A 10217-nucleotide genomic window follows, 5' to 3' on the forward strand; every position below is an offset into this window, starting at 1 on the left:
AGATGGATGGATGGATGCATGCATGGATAGATAGATAGTTCGATTTTTTTTTGTATTTTTCTTTCAACCAAGCGGTCACCAACTGAGTAACGCCACTGATATCCCCGGCCAACGCCGGGTATCCCGCTAGTATATATATACACTAATAGATGCGAAATCTCACCTACGTGTTGCATGAAAGTGTTTTGACACTAAACTATGCAGGTCTCGTTATATAATATATATATATATATGCATACACGCATCCGAAGGCAAACCGATGCGTAAGTGCGCCTGTCTGATAAATGGATTCGGTCAGGTGCATGTATAATATATAAGATATCGCCGGCAACGGGGACTTTTTGCGATACGGAAACAGCAGAACAACAACACGGCCACGCGGCGGGAGCTGAGGCTGTCATTCAGGCGTGGCATTACACGCCGTGGCAGGCGTAAAAGTATGGTCGCCCCTTGGGGCCACCGTATAAAAGACCCGATGGTCTCTCAAAAACATCATAGACGCGTAGAGGGCAAAACAGCACGTGTTTACGAGCGTCATCTTGTATCGCATGATATTGGAAGGATGTTGTTATTGCAGGGAAAAGATGAAGCAGAGCAGTCGCAAGTCACCTTCGCTTATTCCTCCCTTCATATTATCTAAATGCTGTTCCCCCCTGATCGAAATTCCCTTATTACGCGTATTTCCTACTATCATAATGTGTAGTACGATTACCCTAGATGTCATCGCTGTCTAATGTACCACCGACTGATAAAGCCTTCAGATTCAGAGCCAATATACTTATTTTGTCTTGCCTTAAAACGGTTATTGCGAGATTTTTTCTCAGAAAAACTAAATAAAGCTGAATATAGTCTCACCTGACAGCGGAAATATCACTAATTACACCAACATTAAAAATACTAAGATTCTATGCAGTTATAGCGTAAGCAAAAATGCATCGTAACAGCAATAAATTTTATCGTATGCCGATAATGCCTAATGGCAGAATTGGTAAACTTGTATTTGCGTCGGTGATGAATTGAAAACAAGTGCATTAATGTTCAAGATGACAGAAAACGAATGTTTACAAAAACGATTAGTTCGAAACTGTCAGTTTTCGGTGAATAGGAAGGTTCTAAGACATTTTATTGTTACTCTAGACAATTGCTGTTACTCAAGCAATAACGGTAGGTGTCATGAAAGTGGTGAAAACACTGGAAAACTCTGGCAATTGTTAATTAAATTTAATAATGCCTGACGTTCAACCATGAAACCACACATATATATATCAAGAGCAGATAAAGAAGGAGAGCGTACAACGGTAAAATGCTGAAACCATGCTGCAGTATTAGTCGAATTAATAAACTTTTCCCGTTTTATTAGAACATTGGCTCATAGGGCGGTGCCTATCTCCGTTTCCGTAACCCTGAGGCCCGCAGCTGCTTTCACAGTAAATGCTACAGTATGGATGATATCAAGAGTTAATGAAGACAAATTTGAGAAGAATTTGAAAGATTTGTCTTCATTATCTCCTGATGATATTGTGAGCACTACGTTACTGTGTGATCATTATGACGAGTGGTAGCACGTGCGGGAACTAGGTGATCACGCATTGACATAAAGAGTATACCGTATTAGAAATTCGAGGGAGGATCCAGGATTTCTGGAAGGGAAGGTTCCAGTGAATGTGGAACAGATGGAGGAAATAGTATTTTCTAGAGACACACACATTCTATCTATGTATCTGTCTACCTTACCTGTCTGTCTGTCTGTCTGTCTGTCTGTTTTTCTTTCTGTCTGTGTGTGCGTGCGTGCGTGCGTGCGTGCGTGGCTATATATTATATAGTGGCTTCATTAGAGGCCACTGCACTAGGAATTTTGTTACGTGCTTAGTCTCGTATGCCGTGTATCTTCTAGATCGACCAAGACGCAAGAGTAACGTCAATATACAGCCTTGTGTGCCGCGTCTTATCTACCTTACCTTAATTGCCTCTCTTACCTTTATCTATTACCTTTATATATAAAAACTATATATTAGGTAAGGTAAGTACTGGTACCTTAGTTATCCTATTTCACCTAGGCAAATCTTTGCAAGAACTAAAAAATTCAAGAATGCAGACCCACAAGTGTGTTCCCAATCCCCTTAATTTACCCCGACTGTGAACCATTTCTTGGAAGCTCCATCAAGAATTGCCACAAGTTCCAGCAGGCAATTATTTCGCTTGCTAATTGCGCAATCTTTCACTGAGATTGAGTTCGAAATCTCAAGCCTTGCGCATTCAATCGTCTGCAGATCGATAACTTATGGCTTGCACGATTGTCTAGAGGTGACGATCAAGAACTCACTCCGGGTACAATTATCTGCTGAGGTTACACTTGAAATCTCATTGCTTGTGTGATTATCTAGTTCTAGAGGTTAGACTTAAAAACTCATGGCTTCTGCAATTATCCACAGAGGTCATGCTAGAAAACTCGTGCCTTGCGCGATTATTTGTAGAAGTTACACTTGAAATCTCATTGCTTGTGTAATTTTCCAGAGGTAATGCTCAAAATCTCTATCCTTGTCTGATCACTTGCAGAGGTCACGCTCGAAAATTCTCATGCCGCTATGCGATTATCTGAAGAAGTTACGCTCGAAATCTCATTGCTTGTGTACGTATCCACAGAGGTTACAAATCTTAGAAATCTTACATCTCGCGTGGTTATCCACACAGAGGTTTCAAAAACTCCTTCCTTGTGCGATTATCCACGGATGTCACGCTCGAAATCTCATGGGCGAGGCACACGGACTCATCACAGACATGCTTGCCAACCCCGACCTGCCGCCTACGATCGTCAGTGGCCTGCGAGCGGTCGCCAACCTCCTGAATCCACCCAAGCACTTCACTCACAATTTCCAGGTATGCGAGTACGGCCATGGCCTGCGCGCCTGCCGGCCATGGCCTGGCCATGCAGCCGGCGCGGCTGGTGCACACCGCACCGAGTTTTCCTCGCGCGCATGCAGATTGCGGTTTGCGTCGCTGTATTTCCGACATTGTTTCTCCAATTGCTACGCCTTTTCTATTGATCGCATATACGCACCTTCGGCTGCAAAGAGAGGGGGATGTGGGTGTTAAGTGTGTCGAAGAGGGTAATTTTTTTACAGTGGGTATTCCTTATCTGCATTATGTGCAGGATAGAGAAAGATGGGGTATACAATCTAGGTAGTTGTTACTTACGTAGTGTTCTGGTGTGAAGGGTGGGAACTGTTTATAGCAAAGGGAGAGTGGGGGAAGGTTGGTATCAGTAGCTCCTGTTCATAATAAGATTTGCGAGACGAAATTCTGTGAAAATTGTATGATTATTTTAATACGTGTATATGGAATTCTTATAGGAAAGGAGAACATCATTGCGCTGGGTTTAAATTAGGATACGTCGAAAATTTTCAAGCTTTGTTGTCACATCCATATGTATAGCTAGCCGACAATTCTGTGTTATTATGGCGTCGCTCACTAAATTTCTGTGATTCATCTTTATTTTTTCAACTATTTAAATACATTTATGATGAACTAAGACTTTGTGAATATTTTGCGTTCTTAATTTTCTACCAATTAAAATGAAAGAATGGAAATAATAGTAAACTAACAATAAGGCATTTACAAAGGGATTTTTTTAGGAAGTCGTGATTTAAATGTTTCGAAACTAAATCGCTAAGCTCATTAGTCAAACCCACGCGCTGTATTTCATACGGCAGTTTAAAATGTTCAGTCGTTGTTTAGCCTACTTATAGCACAATCTCCTAAACAAATGAGCATCGTAATTATCACAGCAATTGTTCCGTAATTCCTAATTGCCACTTTGAAATCGAATAGCTGTTCATGCACCTTCTTATATTCTCATTCTGAACTGCGTGTGACCTTTCAGAACTCGCTGCTAAATTGTGTCTGTGTTTCAGAAGCCCAAGATGAGTCCGCTGTTATCACTGACAGAAACTCTGAATAGCTCCGATACTGAGGAGAACCCATATACGGGAGAGAGACCGTCGTCATTCCCAAGGGTAGGTGAACGCATGTCTTATTTCATCGGGCACGGGTACGCGCGTGAGCGGATTTCAGTCCTAATAATTCATCAGTTGCGCAATTCCTTGAGGCCATTTTCGCAGGGAAGATACCGTGTGACTGTGATTATGTTAGAGCTAGAGGTAGATTCTCTAGAGGGCACGACGAGAGCTAGTTTATTGACGGTCGAGGGCGAGTTAGATTCCGATTGGGAATGTTATACACGGAACTGTGACGGAAGCTAGATAACTCTTGGTTGATCCACGTGAGGTGGGCGGGCGGGGGATGAAGAGAAATGGCTGCAATTCGAGAGATTTTGCAGAGTACAATCACACGATCCCTTTGAGCTTTGAGAGTGAGTGGAAGGTTGCACGGAGACAAGGTGATTACACATTGACAAAATGTTCAAGAGAAATCTCAATGATATTTAAAAAAAGTTAAATCCTTCCCGCGCCTATGTGGAACATTGGCTCATAGGGCGGTGCCTATCTCCGTTTCCGTAACCCTGAGGCCCGCAGCTGCTTTCACAGTAAATGCTACAGTATGGATGATATCAAGAGTTAATGAAGACAAATTTGAGAAGAATTTGAAAGATTTGTCTTCATTATCTCCTGATGATATTGTGAGCACTACGTTACTGTGTGATCATTATGACGAGTGGTAGCACGTGCGGGAACTAGGTGATCACGCATTGACATAAAGAGTATACCGTATTAGAAATTCGAGGGAGGATCCAGGATTTCTGGAAGGGAAGGTTCCAGTGAATGTGGAACAGATGGAGGAAATAGTATTTTCTAGAGACACACACATTCTATCTATGTATCTGTCTACCTTACCTGTCTGTCTGTCTGTCTGTCTGTCTGTTTTTCTTTCTGTCTGTGTGTGCGTGCGTGCGTGCGTGCGTGCGTGGCTATATATTATATAGTGGCTTCATTAGAGGCCACTGCACTAGGAATTTTGTTACGTGCTTAGTCTCGTATGCCGTGTATCTTCTAGATCGACCAAGACGCAAGAGTAACGTCAATATACAGCCTTGTGTGCCGCGTCTTATCTACCTTACCTTAATTGCCTCTCTTACCTTTATCTATTACCTTTATATATAAAAACTATATATTAGGTAAGGTAAGTACTGGTACCTTAGTTATCCTATTTCACCTAGGCAAATCTTTGCAAAGCACTAAAAAATTCAAGAATGCAGACCCACAAGTGTGTTCCCAATCCCCTTTACCCCGACTGTGAACCATTTCTTGGAAGCTCCATCAAGAATTGCCACAAGTTCCAGCAGGCAATTATTTCGCTTGCTAATTGCGCAATCTTTCACTGAGATTGAGTTCGAAATCTCAAGCCTTGCGCATTCAATCGTCTGCAGATCGATAACTTATGGCTTGCACGATTGTCTAGAGGTGACGATCAAGAACTCACTCCGGGTACAATTATCTGCTGAGGTTACACTTGAAATCTCATTGCTTGTGTGATTATCTAGTTCTAGAGGTTAGACTTAAAAACTCATGGCTTGTGCAATTATCCACAGAGGTCATGCTAGAAAACTCGTGCCTTAATGCGCGATTATTTGTAGAGGTTACACTTGAAATCTCATTGCTTGTGTAATTTTCCAGAGGTAATGCTCAAAATCTCTATACTTGTCTGATCACTCGCAGAGGTCACGCTCGAAAATTCTCATGCCGCTATGCGATTATCTGAAGAAGTTACGCTCGAAATCTCATTGCTTTGTGTACGTATCCACAGAGGTTACAATCTCAGAAATCTTACATCTCGCGTGGTTATCCACACAGAGGTTTCAAAAACTCACTCCTTGTGCGATTATCCACGGATGTCACGCTCGAAATCTCATGACTTGTGTATAATTATCAAGAGGTTACTATGTGTTATATTCATGTGATTCTTACCTCGTATGTCATGTGGATTATTCGCATGTGCATTATTCATGTGCATCTTACCTTATGTCATTGTATTATTATTCATGGGATCTTACCTTATGTCATGGTTATTATCTCATGATGATTATCTCATGTGATCTTACCTTATTGTCATGTGATTAACTGCATGTGATCGTACCTATATGTCATGTGTTATCTCATGTGATTATCTCATGTGAGTCTTAGTATTGTCATTGTGATTATCTCATGTGATCTTACCTTATTGTCATGTGATTATTCTCACGTGATCTTACCTTATCGTCATGTGATTATTCATGTGATCTTACCTTATGTCATGTGTATTATCTCACGCTGATCTTTACTATATGTCATGTGATTATCTCACGTGATCTTCCTTATGTATGTGATTATCCTCAGTAGTCTTACCTTATGTCATGTGATTATCTCATGTTGATCTTACCTGTATGTCATGTGATTATCTTCATGTGATCTTACCTTATGTCACTGGTGATGATCTCATGTGATCTTTACCTTATGTCATGTGATTATCTCATGCTGATCTTACCTTATCTCACGTGATCATCTCATTGTGAATCTTACCTTATCTCATGTGATCTTACTATCTCATGTGATCTTACCTTATCTCAATGTGATTTACTTATTCTCATGTGATCTTACCTAATATCTCATGCAATCTTTACATATCTCATGCGAGTATCTCATGTGATCTTACCCCGTGGATACGTGTGATTGTCTAGATGGGTTACTCCTGTGATCTATGTGATCTTACCTATATCTCATGCGGGAGTTCTCATCTGTTTTAACTTATCTCATTCGATTATATCATCTGTCTTACCTCATTCTCGCATTGCGATTATCCCACAGAGGCTCCGCCGCAGATCTTCCACGAACCTTGCTGCGTCGCATGTCGGCGTCGACGTTGGCGACGACGACGTCGGCGACCGGCGGCCGACGGCTCGCAGCCCGAGCCGCGCAGCAGCCGCAGCGCCTCCTTCAGGCACGCGACACTCGGTGCGACGTCGACGTCGACGCCGTCCGCCGGGTGGCGCCACCCGGAGGAGGCGTCGTCGGCAGCAGCAACAGTCCGTCGCCGTCCGGGGCACGCGTTTGTGATCGATCTCGATTCCGAAGCTCCGCTCGTTCTCGCATTGGCGACCGATGTGCCTTCTACGGCGCACCCCTCGCGGCGAATCCTCGCACAACAACCGAGCCGCAAGTCGCGGCTGGTCGCTTGCGTCGGCACGGCGGCCGCCCCGACGTCAGGGGAGGACGCAGCCGTCGCCGGTCGTCTGCCGCGAGCGACCGAGGCGCACTGCTAGGTATCTGTTTGAGGACGCGTTTCGGCTTGTTTATTTTTTCTTCTTTGAGAGTTTTTATGTCGATCATTCCGGTTGGCCCGAAAATTCGTTGTAGACGTCACAGGCGAGTGTTCTGTTTGTGTGCACCGTGTGGTTATTCGGTTTGCACACTTTGCCAAGAATATAGCGTGGTGATAAGAGAATTCGATATTATTCGTTTACTAATGCCAAATTGCCAAAACCACGAATCTTTTATGTAATATGGGAAATTAATTTATGAGTTACTGGCTGTTTTCGCTGGCTTAAATTTGAGAAGAGTCACTTAGGGCAATGAAATGCGGCTTATTATTTTTAGAGGTCAGGCTTTACCTACGGAATGACAGTGCACTTTAAAATGTTTCATTTTATAAAGATGATCCTAGTTGGGAGTTTTTGGTTTCCGGAGAGAAGCTTACGAGGTAAAATGACCTTATCAACAGTATAAACAAAGAACGATCTTATTGGCATTACGGTTTCAAATATGTAAATCATTTTCAAAAATTGTTTTCTATTTACCAGATATCTAACAGCCTAACCTAAACATCAAATAAAATATGAAAGTCGTACCTTATAATCCTTTATATCTTCTGAAAATGTGGACCTGCACGTATTGAATATACGTTTTATTCCCTAGTTACTGACTTCTTAACTTTGCGATGGATGCACCTTGCACGCCAGTCCATGATTTCGAAGAAATCTCTCGATACAAAATATCCAATTTGAGGACGTCTGCCTTTCAAAACGTAGTAATGCGATTCTTTGATTAAAAATTATGCTAGACGTTTAGGGCTTTACAGAGCTAGGCACAATGTTATTTTCGTTCGTTTTTTGATGTTAGTTGCGTTAAAAGCTATTTAAAAACTTTATTAAGTGTAATATTAATTAGTTAATTATTAGTAGTAATATTGTGACGCATCACCGCTGATAGAACGTCGGTGTTCGAACAGTCGCAATTATTGATAGATCTAGGACGACAGGTACGGGCGGTGGATACCTAATGCTATTAAGAAACGGTTGACCGTGTAAACCAGTATCAGCAGTCCCACCCCCCCTCTCGCACCCAGTCTAATTATCACACACAAATGCTGTCTGGGCTGGCAGGTTTCACGGCGGACATTATAAAGGAACAACTGTGTTCGGCGTCAGGCGTTCTGTATAAACTCCTGATAGCATTACGGTATTGACTTAGAACGTTAAGAGAACGGCTACAACCTAATTTATTTGGGGGGTTCAGAATATGGTCCAATTACCCAGCAAGAAAAACATGGTGCGGAAAAGTCGCTCGCGCTTTTGTGGTAAATCACGAACGGTAAGAAAGTGAATTGATTGAATCATAGTATGAAATCTGTATAGCTAGTGGCTTATCGGGGCCAGCTCGGATAACCCCCTGCTGTGTGTCTTTAACAGCTTGGCTCTCCACCACAGGCACTGCGAGCGTTTCAAAATAATAATGCCTAAATAAATACGAAATCTATTTACTACAAAGTCTTAATGTTTCTTATACTTTCTTTCATCTATTATTGCCGAGCAATTTATCTGCCAAATTGCCCCGTCAAAATGCTCATCTTCTTATATATTTATGTGTCGTGTGCAGCGGCAGCCATGCGGCAGCCAGCGTTTGTTGCAAATGAGATTTGGAACGGCGTTTACAGGAAATTGTGCTCACGGCAATAATAGGTGAAGAGAGTATAGACTATTAAGACTTTGGTGAGTAAATAGATTTCGTATTTATTTAACTTATATTTTATTGAACACGCTACAAGTGCTGATGTGCTCCCACGCTTATTGCCATGTTTCTCACCAACGTTGCACAGAGCAACTTGGGGCATATGGATTTTCGGATTCTCCATGCTCTGAAGATTCCAAAAATGATTATAGTTTTGCTCGATTGTGCCACAAATTTTCGAAACGACAAAACGCTGCACCTGACTAATTATATATCAGGAGTTAATAAAGACAGATGGTGTCTTTATTTAACTCCTGCTAATATGTCTGGCCGAAAAGACACGCGGCCAAATGCAGGTTCAAAAACCAATTCCGATTTGTTTCCTGATGCATAGCATTAATTCACTATTAAGGCGCGTTAACTACTGCAGGGACAGTATAATCCGCACCGTTACGTGGTGATGACCTGAACGGCAACCAGAGGGGTTAAACTGCAAAAGTTGTGGATAATTATGTCGTTCGCAAGCACTGACAGGCTCAGGTCCGTAAAGTAGTCACGATCTCGCGGGTCGCAATTAACGTGAGTCTCTCAGGGAGTACAAAATCTCCCCGTATTTCCGGCCGCAGTTCCTTGAGTTTCACGTTCGAGCAGGGTCCGCGGTCTGATCCTTGATCAGGCAAAGGCCTGCGTGCGTGTGTTGGTGCGTGCGTTGCGTGCGTGCGTGCGTGCGTTGCGGCTGTGCTCGTGAGTAAGGTAGGAAACGGCGTGCTATCCAGATGCATTTTGTCGTGCGTTGCGTGCGTGGTGTGCTGTGCTGTGGGAGGGGAAATCCTGTTATTACAGATTGCATTGTGTATACAGCGTGGCTACGTGCGTGCGTGCTATTTGTAGGCGCTGCGTTTACGTGCGTGTCGTGCTGTGTGCGTGCGTATTATATATATATATATCATGCATGCCGTGCGTGCCATTCGTCTGCGTGCGTGTGTGAGTGGGGAAATTCGTTGCTATACAGATTGCATTGTGTGTGCGAATGTGTAGTGCGTGGCGTGCGTGCGTGCGTTGTGTGCCGTGCGTGCGTAGTTCGTTGCTGTTGCGGTGTTGAGAGGAAAATCCTGTTATACAGGATGCATTGTGTGCTGCGACGTGTACGTCGTGCGTGCGTGCGTGCCTGGCCTGCCTGCGGTGCGTTGCGTACGCCGTGCGTGCGTGCCCTGCCTGCCGTGCGTCGCTGATGCGTGTGTGTGAGAGGAAATCCTGTTCCTACAGATGCATTTGTGTTAC

General features: G+C 43.2%; 1 protein-coding gene across 1 annotated transcript in view; it reads left to right on the top strand.

Annotated features, from left to right (window-relative positions):
• The window catches only part of LOC106808597 (cGMP-inhibited 3',5'-cyclic phosphodiesterase B-like), an 88568-nt gene that overhangs the window by 66646 nt on the left and 11705 nt on the right, over positions 1 to 10217 (top strand). Inside the window, exons 3-5 of the mRNA XM_014811371.1 lie at positions 2758 to 2877; positions 3912 to 4013; positions 6798 to 6944. Coding sequence (XP_014666857.1) covers positions 2758 to 2877; positions 3912 to 4013; positions 6798 to 6944 — 369 coding nt within the window. The remainder of the gene's footprint in view (positions 1 to 2757; positions 2878 to 3911; positions 4014 to 6797; positions 6945 to 10217) is intronic.

Source organism: Priapulus caudatus, unplaced genomic scaffold (assembly GCF_000485595.1).
Source record: "Priapulus caudatus unplaced genomic scaffold, Priapulus_caudatus-5.0.1 Scaffold289, whole genome shotgun sequence".
In the NCBI taxonomy this organism is placed as follows: Eukaryota; Metazoa; Priapulida; class Priapulimorpha; order Priapulimorphida; family Priapulidae; genus Priapulus; species Priapulus caudatus.